The sequence below is a fragment of the Haliotis rubra genome, unplaced genomic scaffold, assembly GCF_003918875.1.
Source record: "Haliotis rubra isolate DU_JTF1 unplaced genomic scaffold, ASM391887v1 Scf867, whole genome shotgun sequence".
In the NCBI taxonomy this organism is placed as follows: Eukaryota; Metazoa; Mollusca; class Gastropoda; order Lepetellida; family Haliotidae; genus Haliotis; species Haliotis rubra.
The window spans coordinates 87,811-113,687 of NW_025767598.1; the positions used below are offsets into that span (position 1 = coordinate 87,811).

Consider the following 25,877-nt stretch of genomic DNA (forward strand, 5'->3'; position numbering starts at 1 on the left):
AGTTACCTATGTACCTGCCACTTGCTGTTCTTCAATGGTGTAGTTACCTATGTACCTGCCTCTCATTGTTGTACTTAATGGTGTAGTTACCTATGTACCTGCCTCTCATTGTTGTACTTAATGGTGTAGCTACCTATGTACCTGCCTCTCATTGTTGTTCTTAATGGTGTAGTTACCTATGTACCTGCCTCTCATTGTTGTATTTAACTGTGTAGTTACCTATGTACCTGCCACTCATTGTTGTATTTAACTGTGTAGTTACCTATGTACCTGCCTCTCATTGTTGTACTTAACTGTGTAGTCACCTATGTACCTGCCACTCATTGTTGTATTTAACTGTGTAGTTACCTATGTACCTGCCTCTCATTGTTGTTCTTAATGGTGTAGTTACCTATGTACCTGCCTCTCATTGTTGTACTTAATGGTGTAGTTACCTATGTACCTGCCTCTCATTGTTGTTCTTAATGGTGTAGTTACCTATGTACCTGCCTCTCATTGTTGTATTTAACTGTGTAGTTACCTATGTACCTGCCTCTCATTGTTGTACTTAATGGTGTAGTTACCTATGTACCTGCCTCTCATTGTTGTATTTAACTGTGTAGTTACCTATGTACCTGCCTCTCATTGTTGTATTTAACTGTGTAGTCACCTATGTACCTGTCACTCATTGTTGTACTTAACTGTGTAGTCACCTATGTACCTGCGTCTCATTGTTGTATTTAACTGTGTAGTCACCTATGTACCTGTCACTCATTGTTGTACTTAACTGTGTAGTTACCTATGTACCTGCCACTCGCTGTTCCTCAATGGTGTAGTTACCTATGTACCTGCCTCTCATTGTTGTATTTAACTGTGTAGTCACCTATGTACCTGTCACTCATTGTTGTACTTAACTGTGAAGTCACCTATGTACCTGCGTCTCATTGTTGTATTTAACTGTGTAGTCACCTATGTACCTGTCACTCATTGTTGTACTTAACTGTGTAGTTACCTATGTACCTGCCACTCATTGTTGTACTTAATGGTGTAGTTACCTATGTACCTGCCTCTCGTTGTTGTACTTAATGGTGTAGTTACCTATGTACCAGCCTCTCCTTATACTTTATGGTGTGGGTTACCTATGTACCAACCATTTGTTGTTGCACTTAATTATGTGGTTTACGTAGATAACAGCAAGTCATGACGTATACTACTGATATACAGATAACCTACACCGTGAAATACAACAATGAGTAGCAGGTACATCGATTAATTACAAACACTGTTTACATAGTTACCAATAGCGGTGCCTTCTTTGCCTTCTGTCTCTCTGATGCATCCTACATAGCCTGGCTCCGGCATCTCTAGGGGTAGACTCTGTTGATGTAGTGCTGTGGGTTCATCACAACACCTTCATTGTGTCGGGTCTCCTTGAATATTGAGTTGCTGCACTCCCGCTTCAACTGGCATGTTGTTGAAGCGGCCTTAAATAAAACTCTGCCACTCACTCCTAATGTTACACATGCATCGTTAAGCTGAGCCGAGAAAAACTCATTGTGATGTCAACGTCTAACAATTGATTCAATGAATTATGTATTACACCTCTTAATCAACAATGTGTAGGCCCGTGTGCATTATAATCATATGGTTGAATACAATCTACTCACTAGAACAAGTGACAGTCCAAAAGGTGTCGATGAAACATACAATGCCCACCATATTTACTAACCTAATGCAAAAATTATTCGAGCTATTGTTTTTGTGAGCAGGGGCATGTCGTTTAGCTCCACATAAGACAGTTTTCTTGGTTCGCTGTAAAACACATTTGATCAACGACAGAGAAGCGCTCTCATTTCTCTCACAATAGTGAAAATTGATTGGCTTGTCGACAGATCAGTGTGGAGGCTGCTGCGCCTGGCGACACGTGATACCCGTTCTTCAACAACACACACCGTGGTGAGCAGATAGGGTAGGCTACAGGGTAAGCCCGAGTACCCGTACTGAAGGGTTCATTTCAACAGTCTCCATAGTCTTATTCCATTGCAAGTTTGTGAACGCATGAGTTCAGAGTAGCTCTCGCCAAGCTGGTCTACATTAATCATCAGTTTAACACAATGGATAAAGTTGTGCTCAACGTCTCAGGAAAGAAGTTTGTGACATTTTGGAAAACTCTAAAAAAGTTCCCAAATACCAGACTAGGGAGGCTGTCAAAGACATCCGCAAACTATGAATCTGCCTCTGACGAGTTCTTCTTTGACAGGAACCCAAAGGTGATGACGGTCGTACTGGACATGTATCGGGGAGGCGAACTACACATCCCCTCCAATGTTTGTAGTGCCTGTGTCAGACAGGAACTTAAGTTCTGGGAAATCCCAGAAGATCTGATTTCTGAATGTTGTTGGAAGAGGTATGCGAACGGCAAAGAAGACAAGGCCATAGTGGACATTATTGAGAATTTTATGGGTGTTGTCCCCGAGTTTACTGACAAGGAACATGACAACTGGAGGAAAAGGATCTCCAACACGCTGGAATATCCTACATATTCCCGGGTTGCTATGGTAACTTACTTATCACATCATGTCCTTGTTTAATTATCGCCATGATATTACATGCATACATGAGAAAGACACGCTGTGAGCCATCAACTCTTTCTTCAGTCTTTCTATCTATCTATCTATCCATTACGGCATCAAATAAACGTTTTCGCGCGCTGGAGTGTGTGCGTGTGCGTGTGCGTGCGTGTGTTGAATCCGGCTTGCTACCATTGTGTTACGGCTATATTTAGACTGAAATCCTGTACCAAGCACCGTACGGCTTTACGAGTATACTAGGCTCTCTTCAATCATGTAATGACTATTGAGATGTAAATCGATAACATCCTGCTGATATATATAATTACTCTCTTGCTTCCAGGTGATTGTTTCCATGTGATTGTTTCATATGACAATGCTTGTAACTGTAAAGATCTTACATTTCTTTATTGCCACAAAACACGGGTTAAACTTGTCCTTAGGTCTAAACATTTTTACCCAGCCTGATGTACTTGATAGTGTTGGTGGTGGTGCATAGGGGACAGACATCTTCATGTGTTTGGTGATGTTCATGTTAGCGATGTTGTTGGCGATGCTGATGTCGATAGAAAGAATGGTGTTGGTGATTTTGATTATGAGGAAGATGGTGGTAATAGATAGCTTTGATGATGTTGATGTGAGGAATACCTTGATGATGTATATAGGGAAGGTAGCGTTGATGATGCTGATGTGAGCATAGTGTTGATGGTGTACATGGAGAAGATAGCGTTGATGATCATGTTGATAGATGAGGCAGCGTTATGAAGAATAGATAGCGTCGAACAACAAATCTTTTAAAACCTCTATTAAAGTCCTTTGTGAATCTGCCACCAAGGCCATGTATTTCGTGCTGCGTAAAAGTCGAATCTTTAACCAGTCAATAAAATGCCAATTATATCTCTTTGATGCCATGGTTAAACTAGTTCTGTTAAATGGCTGCGAAATCTAGGGTTTTGAAAACTGTAATCGAATCTGTTCCAGTTAACTTTTTACGCAAATTACTTTCCGTTAAGAGAAGCAAGCCACTATACATGTTATATGAGAAGGGTACCCCTAATTAACTCTATCAAATATCGTACGGTGCATTTCTGGGCTAAATTCCCATCTGGCAAAGAACAAAGATGTGAAGAATTCTATACCCAATGTGATATAATGAAGCTTGTATAAACAATAGATGTCAAGAATTCTATACCCAATGTGATATACTGAAGCTTGTATAAACAATAGCAATAATAATGGATAAATCTGTGGAAGCCGTTTTTTATTTAACCGGCTATAACTTTCACTGTCTTTCAGAGAATGCGAATTTATCATTTTCAAATCTGAACTTGTCCTTGAATTATTTGACATGTATCCCTTTCTCCTTGGTTCTTAAATTCCTCTTGTTTAGAACTTCCTGTCATCGTTTACCTATAGAAGTAGGTAGGTGGCACAAAATTGCCACATGCAACTAATTGCCAAATGGAATGTTGGCAATGAATTTCATTACATTTTCTCGGCCCCTTCTTTAAGCGCTGTCGAAAAACATATATCCCCAAACCATTGTGTTATAAAACCTAAACGTGTTACAATTGAAAGAATTATTTAACTGTAAACAAAGAAATCTTTTTAAAAAACTATGTACAGTTTGTCATCATGAAAACTTTCCAATCTTCAATGTAAACCATTCCGCTATCCTATGTATTCCTAAATGTATATTTGTACCTCTTTAGCCGAGTATCCCAGCCTGAGTGCAGTAAAATGGAGACAAATTAATAGCGTTGCTGATGTTCATGTGAGTGAGTATTGCTTTACGCCGCTTTTAGCAATATTCCAGCAATATCACAACGGGGGACACCTGAAAGGGTTTTCACACATTGTGCCCGTGTGGGAAGTCAAACTCGGATCTTCGGCGTGACGAGCGAACGTTTTAACCACTTGGCTACACCACCGCCCCATGTTGATGTGAGGATTGCATTTATGGTATATGTGGAGAAAATAGCGTTGATGATGATAATATATAGGGCAAGAAGTCTATGGATGTCAACTTCACTATTTTAAGAAACAACGACATTTCGTAGTATACTCTTTTATGTGGAGAAGATGGTGCTGGGGATGTTGATGTACAGATGATGTTGTTCAGTCTGAATATACTGCTGTTATGTTGATCGTGAGGATATAGTGTTGATGATGGGGAAGATAGCGTTGGTGATGTCGATGAGGACGGTGTTGGTGATGTTGATGATGAGGACAGCGCTTAGGTGTATATGGAGAAGGTGTTGGTGATGTTCACGGCGAGGACAACGTTTAGGTGTATATGGAGAAGGTGTTGGTGATGTTCACGGCGAGGACAACGTTTAGGTGTATATGGAGAAGGTGTTGGTGATGTTCACGGCGAGGACAACGTTTAGGTGTGTATGGAGAAGGTGTTGGTGATGTTCACGGCGAGGACAGCGTTTAGGTGTATATGGAGAAGGTGTTGGTGATGTTCACGGCGAGGACAACGTTTAGGTGTGTATGGAGAAGGTGTTAGTGATGTTCATGGCGAGGACAGCGTTTAGGTGTATATGGAGAAGGTGTTGGTGATGTTCACGGCGAGGACAATGTTTAGGTCTGTATGGAGAAGGTGTTAGTGATGTTCATGGCGAGGACAGCGTTTAGGTGTATATGGAGAAGGTGTTGGTGATGTTCATGGCGAGGACAGCGTTTAGGTGTATATGGAGAAGGTGTTGGTGATGTTCACGGCGAGGACAGCGTTTAGGTGTATATGGAGAAGGTGTTGGTGATGTTCACGGCGAGGACAGCGTTTAGGCGGTATATGGAGAAGGTGTTAGTGATGTTCACGGCGAGGACAGCGTTTAGGTGTATATATGGAGGTGTTAGTGTTCACGGCGAGGACAACGTGATGTTGATGGCGAGGATAGTGTTTATGTGTATATGGAGGTGTTGGTGATGTTCACGGCGAAGACGGTGTTGGTGATGTTGATGATGAGGACAGCGTTTAGGTGTATATGGAGAAGGTGTTGGTGATGTTGACGGCGAGGACAGCGTTTAGGCGGTATGGAGAAGGTGTTAGTGATGTTCATGGCGAGGACAGCGTTTAGGTGTATATGGAGAAGGTGTTGGTGATGTTCACGGCGAGGACAGCGTTTAGGTCTGTATGGAGAAGGTGTTAGTGATGTTCAGGCGAGGACAGCGTTTAGGTGTGTATGGAGAAGGTGTTGAGTGATGTTCATGGCGGGAGGATATGGAGAAGGTGTTGGTGATGTTCACGCGTTTAGGTGTAGGAGAAGGTGTTGGTGATGGAGGCGAGGACACAGCGTTTAGGCGGTATGGAGAAGGTGTTAGTGATGTTCACGGCGAGGACAGCGTTTAGGTGTATATGGAGGAAGGTGTTGGTGATGTTCAGGCGGCGAGGACAGCGTTTAGGTGTGTATGGAGAAGGTGTTGGTGATGGTGTTCACGGCGAGGACAGCGTTTATGGAGAAGGTGTTGGTATGGAGGACAGCGTTTAGGTGTGTATGGAGAAGGTGTTGGTGATGTTCACGGCGAGGACAGCGTTTAGGTGTATATGGAGAAGGTGTTAGTGATGTTCATGGGCGAGGACAGCGTTTAGGTGAGTATGTGTATATGGAGAAGGTGTTGGTGATGTTCGGGGCGAGGACAGCGTTTAGGTGTATATGGAGAAGGTGTTGGTGATGTCCACGGCGAGGACAGCGTTTAGGTGTATATGGAGAAGGTGTTGGTGATGTTCACGGCGAGGACAACGTTTAGGTGTATGTTTTGAGAAGGTGTTGGTAATGTTCACGACGAGGACAGCGTTTAGGTGTATATGGAGAAGGTGTTGGTGATGTTCACGGCGAGGACAACGTTTAGGTGTATATGGAGAAGGTGTTGGTGATGTTCACGGCGAGAACAACGTTTAGGTGTATATGGAGAAGGTGTTGGTGATGTTCGGGGCGAAGACAGCGTTTAGGTGTATATGGAGAAGGTGTTGGTGATGTTCACGGCGAGGACAACGTTTAGGTGTGTATGGAGAAGATGTTAGTGATGTTCACGGCGAGGACAGCGTTTAAGTGTATATGGAGAAGGTGTTGGTGATGTTCACGGAGAGGACAGCGTTTAGGTGTATATGGAGAAGGTGTTGGTGATGTTGATGGTGTTGGTGATGTTTACGATGAGGATAGTGTTTATGTGTATATGGAGGAGGTGTTGGTGATGTTGAGCGCGAGGACGGTGTTGGAGAAGTTGGATGATGAGGACAGCGTGATGATGGTGGACAGCGTTTAGGTGTATGGAGAAGGTGTTGGTGATGTTGATGGTGTTAGTGATGTTGATGATGAGGATAGTGTTTATGTGTATATGGAGGAGGTGTTGGTGATGTTGACGGTGTTGGTGATGTTGATGATGAGGACAGCGTTTAGGTGTATATGGAGAAGGTGTTGATCCGTGATGTTGACGGTGTTAGTGATGTTGATGATGAGGACAGCGTTTAGGTGTATATGGAGAAGGTGTTGGTGATGCTGACGATGTTGGTGATGTTGATGATGAGGACAGCGTTTAGGTGTATATGGAGAAGGTGTTGGTGATGTTGACGATGTTGGTGATGTTGATGATGATGATGGCGACGGCGGTGTTAGTGATGTTGATGATGAGGACAGCGTTTAGGTGTATATGGAGAAGGTGTTGGTGATGCTGACGATGTTGGTGATGTTGATGATGAGGACAGCGTTTAGGTGTATATGGAGAAGGTGTTGGTGATGCTGACGATGTTAGTGATGTTGATTTAGGTGTATATGGAGAAGGTGTTGGTGATGCTGACGATGTTAGTGATGTTGATGATGAGGACAGCGTTTAGGTGTATATGGAGAAGGTGTTGGTGATGCTGACGATGTTAGTGATGTTGATGTTGAGGACAGCGTTTAGGTGTATATGGAGAAGGTGTGGAGACGGTAAGGTAGAAATCGTGATGTAATGTCGAAGATAGTGTTGGTGATATGTAATGAGATTATAGTGATAATGATGTTGATGCATTGGCAATGTTCGTGATGCCGTTTTTAAAGACGTTGTTGATGAGGGGCTGATTTGGTGCTCGCGGTCGCGATAGCCAGTACTATCACAGGGTCTGATCTAGTCTTTGGTTAACTATTCACACTACCTGGAGACAAGTACTAAGCCGAGTTCTTGCATGCAACCCCCCGTGAGATCCTGGTTAGAATTCAGTAACCCACGCTTGCCGTAAGAAGGCACTAACGGGATCCGGTGGCCAGGTTCGCTGACATGGTTGACACATTTCATCGTATTCTAATTGCTTAGAACGATGCTCATGGTGTTGATCACTATAGTATCTGGTCCAGACTAAAGTATTTCCAGACCGCCGCCATATAACTGGAATATTGCTGAGTGCGGCCTAAAACTTAAGTCACTCACTCACTCCAGAATGCAACCATGAAGTTCTATTTCGTCTGTTCATCCCAGGTGTGACAAGATTGCCATTGTTGCCCATGCATCCAAATATACGTCGCGGCCTCGTATGCAGTGACCATTGCAGTTACACATATTGCCAGTGTTATTCATAACCTTTACACAAATTCACTCTCGCGTCAATATCTAAACAAAATCCATGACCTAATCGATATTAACACCTTTTGTAATGCATAACGTTTTCTTTATCCTATATTAACCGCACACATTTGCACTCAAATCCATGTGGCTTTGTCAACCAGTGTGACAAGACTTCACATCACGTGTCAGTGAACTAGGGGGAATATATAGACCCGATTGATTATAAACTAAAGACGAAGCATTCACCACTGTTGACAACCTAATCAGTCTAGTGTCAATATTTTATGCTTGTCTGTGTTTACATGTTGATACAAACAACCAGAAACACAATGTGTAAAGGTTTTAATCAGCGGCAGTTATTGGATGTGTTCAAAACGAGACTCTCCGTGAAAACCCACATCTATCTGTACTGGACCTTAGTACAAGAGTGTGATTCCAAAGATAACATTTGAGACTCTTCATGTTCCGTATTTAGCTCTTCCCTGGTTATTCTATTATATTTCCGGTATACTGTGATCAATACCATCATCAATGCCATCAATACCATCAATACCACGTCAAATCCTCCATTTCATGTTGTATTTTATGTTGCATGGGAGCGGTGTTAACATAAGCAGTAGTGCTTGTTCACCAATCCCAATTCATCTTCATGTATAAAAATATGTTTAAATCAATACCATGGACAGATTTATCTAATCTTTGTTCTTAATCCGATTAAAATAACAAGCTCTAAATAGTCTTCCTATTTCGCTGTAAATAATTCATATTTGCAACAAGCCGCCATACCACCCTGTCCTCTACTGGCAATGGTTTGTGGGTAACTCAAGTAACTAAATGAGTTAAGTTTGAAAGGTACATATCAGTTATACTGACCGGAAGCCAACAGTGATGCAGATCCTAGACGGTTCCCAGTTTGGTGAAACTCTCGACCTCGGGTATAATCCTGACGAATTCAGAAAAATAAACAGGGACACTTGGACTCGAACCCTCGATCATGGTTTCTGACGTTATGGGACGTGCGCCCTGCTCGACCACCGTACCACACTTATCCCCTTGATTAGGTCGATCATATCTACGACTCTCTTAACCAGTCTGAAGTTGATTAGTATAATCATTTAGTTAGTTTGATGCCAACTCCCGTTAGACGAGAGGGTTAAACCCAAATGTTGATGAAAATCAACTGATAAATATTTATATACTGCAGCATTCAAATTAATATCTTTTCGGCTATCTTTCAAAGTAAATAATATAGCTTCATTTTTTTCTTGTGTTTATATTTGGACTATTCCATTATAATGTGTAGGTAACAGGTAGTAGCTAATCTGTTCATTGAACCGTAAATGTTGTTGTTTTAAGGCGTCTGCGAACTGCCTGTCTGCGTAATGGGAGGATGCCTTTCAGTCAGTCTTAATCTGTTAATTCAATCTGTTAATCTATCTTATCTTTATTTGATTCATCCTTTACTCTCATGGATTAATTAGTCTTTGGGACTGTTCCATTACAAGTGGGTGAAATTCCTTTTGTGTTTTAACTAAATGTAGGGTACTGGGTTGTAGGTGTTTTGGCATGTTGGCGTTGTGGGAGATAACCTCTCTGGAATGTTGCGACTTCGAATGCTGAATTATCCCAAACTCGCTTTCTATATCGGTTATTATGTCAAGCTCACGAGTTAATTGCATTCTATGTGTTAGATAATGTTGACATTACTCTAGTCGACCCAGAACACACAACTAAAACAAGTCCACTGTTTTTGTTGAAAACTGAGCCCGTCTCTCACCACACATCTCTCCGTTGTAGTCCAACGAATCAAACAAATGAGCCTTTCTGTATAGATCCGTGTTGATAACACATCTCTAGTCCAGAACACGTAACGTAGTCAGTGTTGATCCTAGTGTTGATAACATAATCCGTAGTGATACTCTAGTCCAGAACACACAACGTAGTCAGTGTTGATAACACATCTCTAGTCCAGAACACGTAACAAAATCCGTGTTGATAACACTTATCTAGTCCAGAACACACAACGTTGATAACACACCTCTAGTCCGTGTGGATAACACTTATCTAGTCCAGAACACGTAACGAAGTCAGTGTTGATAACACACCTCTAGTCCAGAACACATAACGAAATCCGTGTTGATAACACTTCTCTAGTCCAGAACACGTAACGTATTCAGTGTTGACAACACATCTCTAGTCCAGAACACGTAACGTAGTCAATGTTGATAACACTTCTCTAGTCCAGAACACACAACATAGTCCGTAGTGATAACACATCACTAGTCCAGAACATTATATGTAATCCGTGTTGATAACACATCTCTAGTCCAGAACACACAACGTAGTCCGTGTTGATAACACATCTCTAGTCCAGAACACACAACATAGTCCGTGTTGATAACACTTCTCTAGTCCAGAACACACAACATAATCCGTGTTGATAACACATCTCTAGTCCAGAACACACAACATAGTCCGTAGTGATAACACATCACTAGTCCAGAACATTATATGTAGTCCGTGTTGATAAAACATCTCTAGTCCAGAACACACAACATAGTCCGTGTTGATAACACTTCTCTAGTCCAGAACACACAACATAATCCGTGTTGATAACACTTCTCTAGTCCTAAACACACAACATAGTCCGTAGTGATAACACATCTCTAAACCAGAACACGTAATGTAGTCCGTAGTGATATCACATCTCTGGTCCAGAACACGTAACGTAGTCAGTGTTGATAACACATCTCTAGTCCAGAACACGTAACGAAATCCGTGTTGATAACACTTCTCTAGTCCAGAACACGTAACGTAGTCCGTAGTGATAACACATCTCTAGTCCAGAACATTATATGTAGTCCGTGTTGATAAAACATCTCTAGTCCAGAACACACAATGTAGTCCGTGTTGATAACACATCTCTAGTCCAGAACACACAACATAATCCGTGTTGATAACACTTCTCTAGTTCAGAACACACAATGTAGTCCGTGTTGATAACACTTCTCTAGTCCAGAACACACGACATAATCCGTGTTGATAACACTTCTCTAGTCCAGAACACACAACATATTCCGTAGTGATAACACTTCTCTAGTCCAGAACACACAACATAGTCCGTGTTGATAACACTTCTCTAATCCAGAACACATAACGTAGTCAGTGTTGATAACACATCTCTAGTCCAGAACACGTAACGAAATCCGTGTTGATAACACTTCTCTAGTCCAGAACACATAAGGTATTCAGTGTTGACAACACATCTCTAGTCCGAAACACGTAACGTAGTCAATGTTGATAAAACATCTCTAGTCCAGAACACACAATGTAGTCCGTCCTGATAACACATCTCTAGTCCAGAACACACAACATAGTCCGTGTTGATAACATTTCTCTAGTCCAGAACACACAACGTAGTCCGTGTTGATAACACTTCTCTAGTCCAGAACACACAACATAGTCCGTGTTGATAACACATCTCTAGTCCAGAACACACAACATAGTCTGTGTTGATAACACTGTTGATAACACTCTCTAGTCCAGAACACACAACGTAGTCCGTGTTGATAACACTTCTCTAGTCCAGAACACACAACATAGTCCGTGTTGATAACACATCTCTAGTCCAGAACACACAACATAGTCCGTGTTGATAACATTTCTCTAGTCCAGAACACACAACATAGTCCGTGTTGATAACACATCTCTAGTCCAGAACACACAACATAGTCCGTGTTGATAACACTTCTCTAGTCCAGAACACACAACATAGTCCGTGTTGATAACACTTCTCTAGTCCAGAACACACAACATAGTCCGTGTTGATAACACTTCTCTAGTCCAGAACACACAACATAGTCCGTGTTGATAACACATCTCTAGTCCAGAACACACAACATAGTCCGTGTTGATAACACATCTCTAGTCCAGAACACACAACGTAGTCCGTGTTGATAACACATCTCTAGTCCAGAACACACAACGTAGTCCGTGTTGATAACACTTCTCTAGTCCAGAACACACAACATATAGTCCGTGTTGATAACAACATCTCTGTAGTCCAGAACACACAACATAGTCCGTGTTGATAACACATCTCTAGTCCAGAACACACAACATAGTCCGTGTTGATAACACATCTCTAGTCCAGAACACACAACATAGTCCGTGTTGATAACACTTCTCTAGTCCAGAACACACAACATAGTCCGTGTTGATAACACATCTCTAGTCCAGAACACACACAACATAGTCCGTGTTGATAACACTTCTCTAGTCCAGAACACACAACATAGTCCGTGTTGATAACACTTCTAGTCCAGAACACACAACATAGTCCGTGTTGATAACACATCTCTAGTCCAGAACACATATGTAGTCCGTTGATGATAACACATCTCTAGTCCAGAACACACAACATAGTCCGTGTTGATAACACATCTCTAGTCCAGAACACACAACATAGTCCGTGTTGATAACACTTCTCTAGTCCAGAACACACAACATAGTCCGTGTTGATAACACTTCTCTAGTCCAGAACACACAACGTAGTCCGTGTTGATAACACTTCTCTAGTCCAGAACACACACAACGTAGTCCGTGTTGATAACACATCTCTAGTCCAGAACACACAACATAACATAGTCCATCCGAACAACACAATAACATAGTCCGTGATAACACATCTCTAGTCCAGAACACACAACGTAGTCCGTGTTGATAACACATCTCTAGTCCAGAACACACAACGTAGTCCGTGTTGATAACACATCTCTAGTCCAGAACACGTAACGTATTCCGTGTTGATAACACATCTCTAGTCCAGAACACACAACGTAGTCCGTGTTGATAACACATCTCTAGTCCGAAACACGTAACATAATCCGTAATGATAACAAATCTCTAGTCCAGAACACGTAACGTAGTCCGTGTTGATAACACATCTCTAGTCCAGAACACACAACATAGTCCGTGTTGATAACACTTCTCTAGTCCAGAACACACACGTATTCCGTGTTGATAACACATCTCTAGTCCAGAACACACAACATAGTCCGTGTTGATAACACTTCTCTAGTCCAGAACACACAACATAGTCCGTGTTGATAACACTTCTCTAGTCCAGAACACACAACATAGTCCGTGTTGATAACACATCTCTAGTCCAGAACACACAACATAGTCCGTGTTGATAACACTTCTCTAGTCAGAACACACAACATAGTCCGTGTTGATAACACATCTCTAGTCCAGAACACACAACGTAGTCCGTGTTGATAACACATCTCTAGTCCAGAACACACAACATAGTCCGTGTTGATAACACATCTCTAGTCCAGAACACACAACATAGTCCGTGTTGATAACACTTCTCTAGTCCAGAACACACAACGTAGTCCGTGTTGATAACACTTCTCTAGTCCAGAACACACAACATAGTCCGTGTTGATAACACATCTCTAGTCCAGAACACACAACGTAGTCCGTGTTGATAACACTTCTCTAGTCCAGAACACACAACATAGTCCGTGTTGATAACACATCTCTAGTCCAGAACACACAACGTAGTCCGTGTTGATAACACATCTCTAGTCCGAAACACGTAACGTATTCAGTGTTGATAACACTTCTCTAGTCCAGAACACACAACGTAGTCCGTGTTGATAACGCATCTCTAGTCCGAGACACGTAACGTAGTCCGTGTTGATAACACATCTCCAGTCCGGAACAAACAACGTCTTCCGTGTTGATAACACATCTCTAGTCCAGAACACGTAACGTATTCAGTGTTGATAACACATCTTTAGTCCGAAACACGTAACGTATTCAGTGTTGATAACACATCCCTAGTCCAGAACACGTAACGTATTCAGTGTTGATAACGCATCTCTAGTCCGAAACACGTAACATAATCCGTAATGATAACAAATCTCTAGTCCAGAACACGTAACGTAGTCCGTGTTGATAACACATCTCTAGTCCAGAACACACAACATAATCCGTGTTGATAACACTTCTCTAGTGCAGAACATTGTACGTATTCCATGTTGATACCACATCTCTAGTCCAGAACACACAACATAGTCCGTAGTGATAACACATCTCTAGTCCAGAACACACAACGTAGTCCGTGTTGATAACACATCTCTAGTCCAGAACACACAACATAATCCGTGTTGATAACACATCTCTAATCCTGAACACACAACATAGTCCGTAGTGATAACACATCTCTAGTCCAGAACATTATATGTAGTCCGTGTTGATAACACTTCTCTTGTCCAGAACACACAACGTAGTCCGTGTTGATAACACATCTCTAGTCCAGAACACACAACGTAGTCCGTGTTGATAACACATCTCTAGTCCAGAACACACAACATAATCCGTGTTGATAACACTTCTCTAGTCCAGAACACACAACATAGTCCGTGTTGATAACACATCTCTAGTCCAGAACACACAACGTAGTCCGTGTTGATAACACTTCTCTAGTCCAGAACACACAACATAGTCCGTGTTGATAACACATTTCTAGTCCAGAACACACAACGTAGTCCGTGTTGATAACACTTCTCTAGTCCACACAACATAGAATAACACATCTCTAGTCAGAACACACAACGTAGTCCGTGTTGATAACACATCTCTAGTCCAGAACACATATTTGCCGTAGTCCGTAACGGGATCCGATAACAGCGGCACAAATAACATCGTTATAGGAATAATTATTCATATCTCATACGTCCGTCAAATATATACAATGGTATACGCGGTTATGCTTTATAAACACTGGGGGATTGCATTAACTGTTTTCAAGTGAGTGGCATGTGTCAGAGAGTAAATAAATAGGCATTTTAGAGATAAAGAGATTGACGAGTGTAAATGGCAGCCATGTTGGAAAATGATCGTCACTGTCAAACCGCCACCCTCTCTAAACCGGCATTTTATTTCCGTCCTGCGGGGTGCCGGTTTAGACAGGTTTCACTGTAACTACTTAAGAAGAGTCCCGTTTCACACATCAATCACAAGGAGAGGATTACCGTAATTCTACATCTTTGAAGGGCATTTCGAAGTGGAATGCATAAAAAAAGCAAGATTTGTGGAGATGCTTGATGGGCATTTAGAAGTTGGGAGGTAACACAACAACGTATGGTATGGATTTACAACTTCTTTGATATTACAACACGACGTTTCTGGGCTACTTCTTGCCCCTTCATCAGGTGAAGATTTGTGGATGTGAACTGCTTTATTGTGAATAACGCCACGTTTCGGAGTGAGTCAGCGAGTGAGTTTAGTTTTACGCCACATTCAGCAATATTCCAGCTAGTGATATGGCGGCGGTCTGTAAATAATCGAGTCTGGACCAGAGAACCCTGTGATCAACAGCAGGAGCATCGATACGACCTTTCGGGGCGTATGATTATTCACAATAAAGAAGTTGGCATGCATATACCTTGCTTTTCGTAATTCTATAGTATGTTAGGAACGACAGTCTTAGGGCTGCGATCGCTTCGTAAAAATGGGTCAGAGACATGTTCCACAAAACAATGGTAGAGTTGTGAGGATCATAATTGCCATACGTGAACACATATTGGTAACAATGGCATTATGAACCGTTTAGTTCCGTTCCCAAAAGCGTCAATCTGTCTATGAATGTCATAAGTCCCATACTGTAAACCTGACGTTCAGAACGCTCAAGCTGGGGAAAGACGCCCTGGCGATGTTAGCGCTCAGACGAATGCAACGCCCCTACTTTAATACAGTGAGTGAATGAGTTTAGTTTTACGCCGCTCTCAGCAATATTCCAGCTATAAGGCGGCAGTCTGTAAATAATCGAGTCCAGCAATCCAGTGATCAACAGCATGAGCATCGATACTTTAATACAGACCTATGTCAGTGTTAACCAAGGTCCTTGCCCAAAACACTGGGTGGTTTCACTTGGAAACAAATGCATCAACGTTGTCACTATTTCTATCCTAAGCGGACATACAAAAATAAGATAATTGTAACTCACCCCAACAATGATCTGCTGAAACTCGGTCATTCCTTGTCAAAATCATATTGACTGTGTATAATTTATTCATAAGATTTCAACCAAAAATACCCATGCACTTCTTGTTGGTACACATTACTGCTTGTTACAGGAAAATACCACCGACGTAGTTTGGATTACCATGACAACAATGTAAACTGTCAGCCATTAAACGTGCAGTAAATGTAAGTGGCTTTATTTCCTCCAGGGTTATCGGGGATTTAACATGTGACAAAAGGCAAACAGAACGTGGGCTAGTGATGTAGCAAACGACTTTCACTTTAACTCGGCAATTAATTAGCATGCTAGGCTGCCTTCTTTACTTACCGGGTAAACATGTCAGAATATTTTTATCAGGGAATCGTTACACATAACACCTTCTGAATGCCTTCAGCACCTAAACGTAGATAAATAGTTCATATTTTAGAAAAGGACATACAAACTTGGTGTTTTGCTGGCTAAAAGGAGCAAACACGTGCCTAATGCTTCACTTCTGGGAAGGCTACGCCATGTTTCTGTCATGGCGACTCACCAATGAAAAGGGCTCAGTGAGTTGACGGTTTAAAAATTTCAACACACATCCATACATTTGTTTTTTTTGCGTTTGGGTTGTAATACTAAAGACCAGTCGTTGTCATAGCACGATGACATCACGATCTATCTGCACTGCATTCAAAACAACCAACCTGGGCGTAATTTTGACGCTTATTGTAAACGTCTATAAAAAGAAAGCTGCAATTGTATAAACAAATTTAAGCGCTGCAATAAACTGCATGGAGAGCTGATACTGTGTGTTTGAGAAAATTGATTCTATTGTGAGCGTAGAGTACTGGTGGAGAGAACTAGAAGGAGGTCTGCTCATAAATAAACTGTCAGAACTAGGTTGTAGCGACACTATACCGATCTATATCGATTACGTCGTATCAAATGAGTTGGGAATCACATGACGGGGTTCGTCTTTGTTCATGCTGGACGGATTTCTCTGTAAGTAAATCATGTCATGTGACGGTACTCCACGATACAAACACTTTTAACACGCTAGAGAGTGATCACATGCTCTAACATACTGGGTACTGATGGCAGGGAGTGATCACATGCTCTAATATACTGGGTACTGATGGCAGGGAGTGATCACATGCTCTAACATACTGGGTACTGATGGCAGGAAGTGATCGAATGCTCTAACATACTGGGTACTGATGGCAGGGAGTGATCACATGCTCTAACATACTGGGTACTGATGGCAGGGAGTGATCACATGCTCTAACATACTGGGTACTGATGGCAGGGAGTGATCACATGCTGTAATACACTGGAGACCTAGGTGCTGATGACAGGGGGTGATCACATGCTCTAATATACTGGAGACCTGGGTACTGATGGCAGGGGGTTATCATATGCTCTAATATACTGGGTACTGATGGCAGGAAGTGATCACATACACTAACAGACTGGGTACTGATGGCAGGGAGTGATCACATACACTAACATACTGGAGACCTAGCTACTGATGACAGGAAGTGATCACATACACTAACATACTGGAGACCTAGCTACTGATGACAGGAAGTGATCACATACACTAACATACTGGAGGCCTAGCTACTGATGACAGGAAGTGATCACATACACTAACATACTGGATACCTAGCTACTGATGGCAGGAAATGATCACATACACTAACATACTTGAGACCTAGCTACTGATGACAGGAAGTGATCACATACACTAACATACTGGAGACCTAGCTACTGATGGCAGGAAGTGATCACATGCTCTAACATACTGGAGACCTTGGCACTGATGACAGGAAGTGATCAAATGCTCTAACATACTGGAGACCTTGGCACTGATGACAGGAAGTGATCACATACACTAACATACTGGAGACCTAGCTACTGATGACAGGAAGTGATCACATGCTCTAACATACTGGAGACCTTGGCACTGATGACAGGAAGTGATCACATGCTCTAACACACTGGAGACCTAGCTACTGATGGCAGGAAGTGATCACATGCTCTAACATACTGGAGACCTAGGCTACTGATGACAGGAAGTGATCACATACACTAACATACTGGAGACCTTGGTACTGATGGCAGGGAGTGATAACATACACTAACATACTGGAGACCTTGGTACTGATGGCAAGGAGTGATCACATGCTCTAACATACTGGAAACCTAGCTACTGATGGCAGGAAGTGATCACATACACTAACATACTGGAGACCTTGGTACTGATGACAGGAAGTTATCACATACACTAACATACTGGAGACCTTGGTACTGATGACAGGAAGTGATCACATACACTAACATACTGGAGACCTTGGTACTGATGGAAGGGAGTGATCACATACACTAACATACTGGAGACCTTGGTACTGATGACAGGAAGTGATCACATGCTCTAACATACTGGGTACTGATGTCAGGAAGTGATCACAAGCTCTAACATACTGGAGACCTGGATATTGATGGCAGGAAGTGATCACATGCTCTAACATACTGGAGACCTAGCTACTGATGGCAGGAAGTGATCACATACACTAACATACTGGAGACCTTGGTACTGATGGCAGGAAGTTATCACATACACTAACATACTGGAGACCTTGGTACTGATGACAGGAAGTGATCACATAAACTAACATACTGGAGACCTTGGTACTGATGGCAGGAAGTGATCACATACACTAACATACTGGGTACTGATGGCAGGGAGTGATCACAAGCTCTAACACACTGCAGACCTGGGTATTGATGGCAGGAAGTGATCACATGCTCTAAAATACAGGAGACCTAGCTACTGATGGCAGGAAGTGATCACATACACTAACATACTGGAGACCTTGGTACTGATGGCAGGAAGTGATCACATACACTAACATACTGGAGACCTTGGTACTGATGACAGGAAGTGATCACATAAACTAACATACTGGAGACCTAGCTACTGATGACAGGAAGTGATCACATACATTACTGGGTAACACAGGACTGGACACGATACACTAACATACTGATGACAGGAAGTGACCGGAACGTGAAGCACTGTAGCACTTAGGCGGGAAGTGATCTGCAACATACTAACATACCGGAGACCTTGGTACTGATGATCACATACAATAACATACTGGAGACCTTGGCAGGAAGTGATCAAATACACACTAACATACTGGAGACCTTGCAGGAAGTACTGATGACAGGAAGTGATCACCCAGGTACTGATACACTAAACATACTGGATACCTTGGCACTGATGACAGGAAGTGATCACATACAGTAACATACTGGAGACCTTGGTACTGATGACAAATGGGTGATCATATGCTCTAACATACTGGACGTAGTGATTGGTACTGATGACAGGACGTGTGATCACATACACTAACATACACACTATCGTGATATGCGTCGGTAGTGATCACATATCGTGTACAGTAATTATGTACTTACGATCGTGACGTGAAGCGTGTGAATGTAGCACTTATCGTGTATGCAACTTGATGTCCATTATGTTACGTCTAGGGTGTATCGTGATCGCAATGTAGCAGTTATCGTGTACATTATGTTACTGTGTATCGTGACGTGAAGCGTGTGCGATGTAGCACTGTTATCGTGTATTGTATTATGTTACGTCTAGGGTGTATCGGTACGTGAAGCGTGTGCAATGTAGCACTTATCGTGTATTGTGTTATGTTACATCTACGGTGTATCGGGACGTGAAGCGTGTGCAATGTAGCACTTATCGTGTATTGTATTATGTTACGTCTAGGGTGTATCGGGACGTGAAGCGTGTGCAATGTAGCACTTATCGTGTATTGTATTATGTTACGTCTAGGGTGTATCGGGACGTGAAGCGTGTGAAGCGTTATCGTGCGATTGTATTATCGTGTACGTCTAGGGTGTATCGTGACGTGAAGCGTGTGCAATGTAGCACTTATCGTGTATTGTATTATGTTACGTCTAGGGTGTATCGTGACGTGAAGCGTGTGCAATGTAGCACTGATCGTGTATTGTATTATGTTACGTCTAGGGTGTATCGTGACGTGAAGCGTGTGCGCATGTAGCACTTATCGTGTATTGTATTATGTTACGTCTAGGGTGTATCGTGACGTGAAGCGTGTGCAATGTAGCACTTATCGTGTATTGTATTATGTTACGTCTAGGGTGTATCGTGACGTGAAGCGTGTGCAATGTAGCACTTATCGTGTATTGTATTATGTTACGTCTAGGGTGTATCGTGACGTGAAGCGTGTGCAATGTAGCACTTATCGTGTATTGTATTATGTTACGTCTAGGGTGTATCGTGACGTGAAGCGTGTGCAATGTAGCACTTATCGTGTATTGTATTATGTTACGTCTAGGGTGTATCGGGACGTGAAGCGTGTGCAATGTAGCACTGATCGTGTATTGTATTATGTTACGTCTAGGGTGTATCGGGACGTGAAGCGTGTGCGATTTGGACTTATCGTGTATTGTATTATGTTACGTCTAGGGTGTATCGGGACGTGAAGCGGTGTATCGGACGTGCACTGATCGTGTATTGTATTATGTTACGTCTAGGGTGTATCGGGACGTGAAGCGTGTGCGATTGTATCGTGTATTGTATTATGTTACGTCTAGGGTGTATCGGGACGTGAAGCGTGTGCAATGTAGCACTGATCGTGTATTGTATTATGTTACGTCTAGGGTGTATCGGGACGTGAAGCGTGTGCGATGTAGCATTTATCGTGTATTGTATTATGTTACGTCTAGGGTGTATCGGGACGTGAAGCGTGCAATGTAGCACTGATCGTGTATTAGCACGTCTTATCGTGTATTGTATTATGTTATGTTACGTCTAGGGTGTATCGGGACGTGAAGTAGCATTTATCGTGTATTATGTTACGTCTAGCACTCGGGACGTGAAGCGTGTGCAATGTGCACTGATCTCGTGTATTGTGTATTGTATTATGTTACGTCTAGGGTGTATCGGGACGTGAAGCGTGTGCGATGTAGCATTTATCGTGTATTGTATTATGTTACGTCTAGGGTGTATCGGGACGTGAAGCGTGTGCAATGTAGCATTTATCGTGTATTGTATTATGTTACGTTTACGGTGTATCGCTACATTTGATCATGTCCTACCGTGACATGTTTTTCCCGTAATCGTGTATTGGTGTATCAATATGGGATTCCCCACCGTCACCAACGGGAGTAAGGAATGAACTTCACATCAACACATAAAGATAACCATCATGATGAACTACCTTCATTGAAAGAGTAATTTGTTATCGAAGTTAGCACAGAAGGCACAGCTAGATAACAGTTGTCGAACTGCACGAACTGGACACAGTCTTTCTCACAGTTCCTGAACCATATGTCCCTATTCCGCCCAGCCCTAGGTAATACAATGTACAAAAGTCCCAAATTAAGCAAGTCATTATCTGACATTATCTCACCTGGGCTCTTTCAGTATAGATGGATTTGTTTTGTTTCTAGACAGCGTCACTACCAGCAAGTCCTACACTGCACTGAATATATGTTTCTGGTTATACTTGATCACTATGAATCCTAGGGCTCTACAAATAACTTGCAACAAAATAACACAAATCTACCTAACCTGTCTATCCTACCTGACAATGAGTAGCCTAAACAGCCACTTTACAGGTGATGATGACAAAGAGATAGTATGCGTATTGTCGTGCATTTATGTAACAGCCAATTGCCTGAGGTAATTACACAACACCTGCGCCCAGGTGTCGAGTTTGTTTCAACATGGTGCTGTTGCTTTGCTTTATTGAGACTTTATTGCTGTACTTTGAGTTATTGACTGAAGCAATTAAGACATGGATGGACTAGCACATAGTTATGAAACGCAATTAGGACTTAAAGGTTTGGGAATTTGAATCCAGATGTATTTTTTGTTATCCAAATGGACTCGTGAAGATCCTGGTTAGAATTGATCTTCAGTAACCCATACTTGTCGTAAGAGGCGACTAACGGGATCTTGGTTGACACGTGAAATCGTATCCCAATTGCGTAGATCTATGTTCATGCTGTTGATCACTGGATTGTCTGGTCCAGACTCAATTATTTACAGACCGCTGCCACATAGCTGGAATATTGCTGAGTGCGGCGTAAAACTAAACTCACTCACTGTTATCCAAATGAGTTCTGAAGGCAGCCCTTGACCCATCTGACTGAATCTGTACAGTAAGTCAAAGGTACAGAAAGGTTGATGGCCAGACTGACGCCGTCTACAAGAATGTGATCTAGTGCATACCCCTAGTGTTATTCCAACAAGGACTGCGTTGATCAACCTTTGAGTGGGTTTGAATGTTGTTACGTTTTGCCAGGACCCGTCATAGTTGGCCTAAATAAACTCAGTTGGGTTGTGCTCATAATGTGTGACTGTCGTACGTCAGACAACCTACCCTTCGCTACGCCTTCGTTACTGAGTTTCACGGTTGGTCGAAACGAGTTAAAGATTCGTTTCAGATTGTCCGATGTCGACATTGCAAGATGTCTTCATGTTCGCCTTCAGACCCCTTACTGGAACGAAAGTTACGATAACTCCTTTTACATCCATGATGATGGCACGAGGGTGGTGTCGACTACGCTGTAGCTGGCGGTCCATCTAAAGTTTTGTCGGAAATAGAAAAAGACGTGTGTTTTTTTCACATTTATATCTACAATTTATGAAGTTAATGTGTGAAAGTGTGAAATATCTGTTAAACTAAGTTCGGCCTAACTACATACAGTATCAGTGGGAGGGAGATAGGAAACGTGAAACATGGACTTTACTGAGGAGAGATTAGTGCAGAAATGAGCAATGCGGTTATAAGTCCAAAGCGACTTATTTGGAACAGACCATCACTTTATGCAAATTAGTGTGCGATGATATTGTATTTCAAAGGACACTTTTTAAATGCCTATTTTGAAACTAGACTTAGCTTCATTACAAACGATAGCTGACGTAAAAAATACTAACTTTAATACTGAAATTATTAAGGATGTAGCTACCATGGAGCCTCAATATCACTATAAAAAGAAACAGTTTGGAGGGGTCGTCTCAAAAGCAAAACCAGGACGAGTTTCACAGACGATGGTTGGGGTCGTACTGGGGGATAGAGATATCAGCTAAGATAAGATAATCCTTTAGAAGAATTAAACAGGGGGAAGTACACGGCATGTCTTAACAATTAACAAATAATATCCAGTCCTGTCGATCTTGGGGTGGTCTTGCCACCTATATATTTTGAGACATTTAATACGATAGTAGATTTAAGCTTTTCTATGGGTATTATATTCGTTTACATATCCAGGGGCGTAGTTACCATTATAAAAAAAGCCCCGGGCTTACACATGATTGCTGCCAAACAGTTTGGGATAGCCCTCAATACTATCTAAATATAAAGCTTTACAACCTATCGGGCTTACACGAAAACATTTGGCTTGCTACGCGCCTGATATCTCAACATAAACCTTATGAAAGACACGTAAGATGATATTCAATATATGAAACATGTTTAATACACATGAAAAAAACATAAAATATCTTTGAGATGACCCCTTGTGCCTGTAGGCAGCACATGCATTTCATGCCAGGTGAGTCGACGGACCGTCGTCATACCTGGCTGAGCGACCTAATTGCCATCTATAGTCTGATCTATTATTTTTAGCAGCTATTCGTACTTTTTCTAAGTTTTGCCCGATTTTACCAGTAAACATGCATTTGTGGATATCCTATTACACATCCCACTGAACGCCCAGTTAGGCCGAGTTGGTTATTTCAACATATGCTACTTGCAGTTGTGTAACCTTTAGGGATACAGAGTAACACCTAAAAACTTTTTTTTTAATTTCCGACAGTACTTTAGTCGGTGAACGCCAGTATTTCTTTTAAGACAATCACCAGGTCTGTTTGCCGCCTAGAAAACTAACTCATATCCATCAATATGATGACGGGGTCCGGCTTGACATTGAAATAATTACTTTTATTTGATGGTGCCATCGGGACTTCTCGGCCATCTGACAATAGCCAGTGTAGAACGTGGGAGGATTCTTATTCACCAAGGTTTTATCAAGGTAAACTGCGATTGTCATGAATGATAATGCGATCTTGTAGATAGGACGGAATCTCTTTCACGGAAAGTATACAGAAATCCAATTTCGCGGAGATCAATAGCAATGTTGTATGAGAAACGTTAATTGTGTCTTCCTTTTCATTGTGAATTGTACTACAAAAGGTACATTTTTCTCCTAATGCTTGTACCATTTAGTCACCCTTTCAACAAACGTAATACCCTTTACGTCACGGTTTTTCTATGGAACTCTCCCTGCATGTTAAATAAAATCATTCTTTCTGGACTATTGACTTGTTTCCCCTTATCTCTACATGTTGTGTACCATTGTTTAATATGTAGAAACTACAGCTGTAACCTATATCCTCTACCTCTCCATGTTGTGTACCATTGTTTAATATGTAGAAACTACAGCTGTAACCTATAACCTCTACCTCTCCATGTTGTGTACCATTGTTTAATATGTAGAAACTACAGCTGTAACCTATAACCTCTACCTCTCCATGTTGTGTACCATTGTTTAATATGTAGAAACTGCAGCTGTAACCTATAACCTCTACCTCTCTGTGTTGTGTACCATTGTTTTGTATGTAGAAACTACAGATGTACTCTATAAACTTTACCTCTCCATGTTGTGTACCATTGTTTTGTATGTACTACAGCTGTAATCTATAAACTTTACCTCTCCATGTTGTGTACCATTGTTTTGTAAAACTGCAGCTGTAACCTATAACCTCTACCTATGTAATATGTAGAAACTGCAGCTGTAACCTATAACCTCTACCTCTCCATGTTGTGTACCATTGTTTAATATGTAGAAACTACAGCTGTAACCTATAACTGTTGTTTTAATAACCTATAACCTCTACCTCTCCATGTTGTGTACCATTGTTTAATATGTAGAAACTGCAGCTGTAACCTATAACCTCTACCTCTCCATGTTGTGTACCATTGTTTAATATGTAGAAACTGCAGCTGTAACCTATAACCTCTACCTCTCCATGTTGTGTACCATTGTTTAATATGTAGAAACTACAGCTGTAACCTATAACCTCTACCTCTCCATGTTGTGTACCATTGTTTTGTATGTAGAAAACTAGCAGCTGTTGTGTATAACCTCTACCTCTCCCTATGTTGTGTACCATTGTTTAATATGTAGAAACTACAGCTGTAACCTATAACCTCTACCTCTCCATGTTGTGTACCATTGTTTAATATGTAGAAACTACAGCTGTAACCTATAACCTCTACCTCTCCATGTTGTGTACCATTGTTTTGTATGTAGAAACTACAGCTGTAACCTATAACCTCTACCTCTCCATGTTGTGTACCATTGTTTAATATGTAGAAACTACAGCTGTAACCTATAACCTCTACCTCTCCATGTTGTGTACCATTGTTTAATATGTAGAAACTGCAGCTGTAACCTATAACCTCTAATGTTGTGTACCATTGTTTTGTATGTAGAAACTAGCTGTAACCTATAACCTCTACCTCTCTGTAACCTATAACCTCTACCTGTTGTGTACCATTGTTTAATATGTAGAAACTACAGCTGTAACCTATAACCTCTACCTCTCCATGTTGTGTACCATGTAACCTATAACCTCTACCTCTCCATGTTGTTTTGTTTAATGTAGAAAACTAAACCTATAACCTCTACCTACT

The 25,877-nt window shown here is 41.7% G+C and overlaps 1 protein-coding gene across 1 annotated transcript in view; it reads left to right on the forward strand.

The window, feature by feature from the left end:
• Positions 1–1,944: 1,944 nt before the first annotated feature.
• LOC124263051 (potassium voltage-gated channel protein Shaw-like) overlaps positions 1,945–25,877 on the forward strand; it is a 28,386-nt gene continuing 4,453 nt past the window's right edge. The window contains exon 1 of the mRNA XM_046697667.1: positions 1,945–2,537. Coding sequence (XP_046553623.1) covers positions 2,094–2,537 — 444 coding nt within the window. The 5' untranslated portion in view covers positions 1,945–2,093. The remainder of the gene's footprint in view (positions 2,538–25,877) is intronic.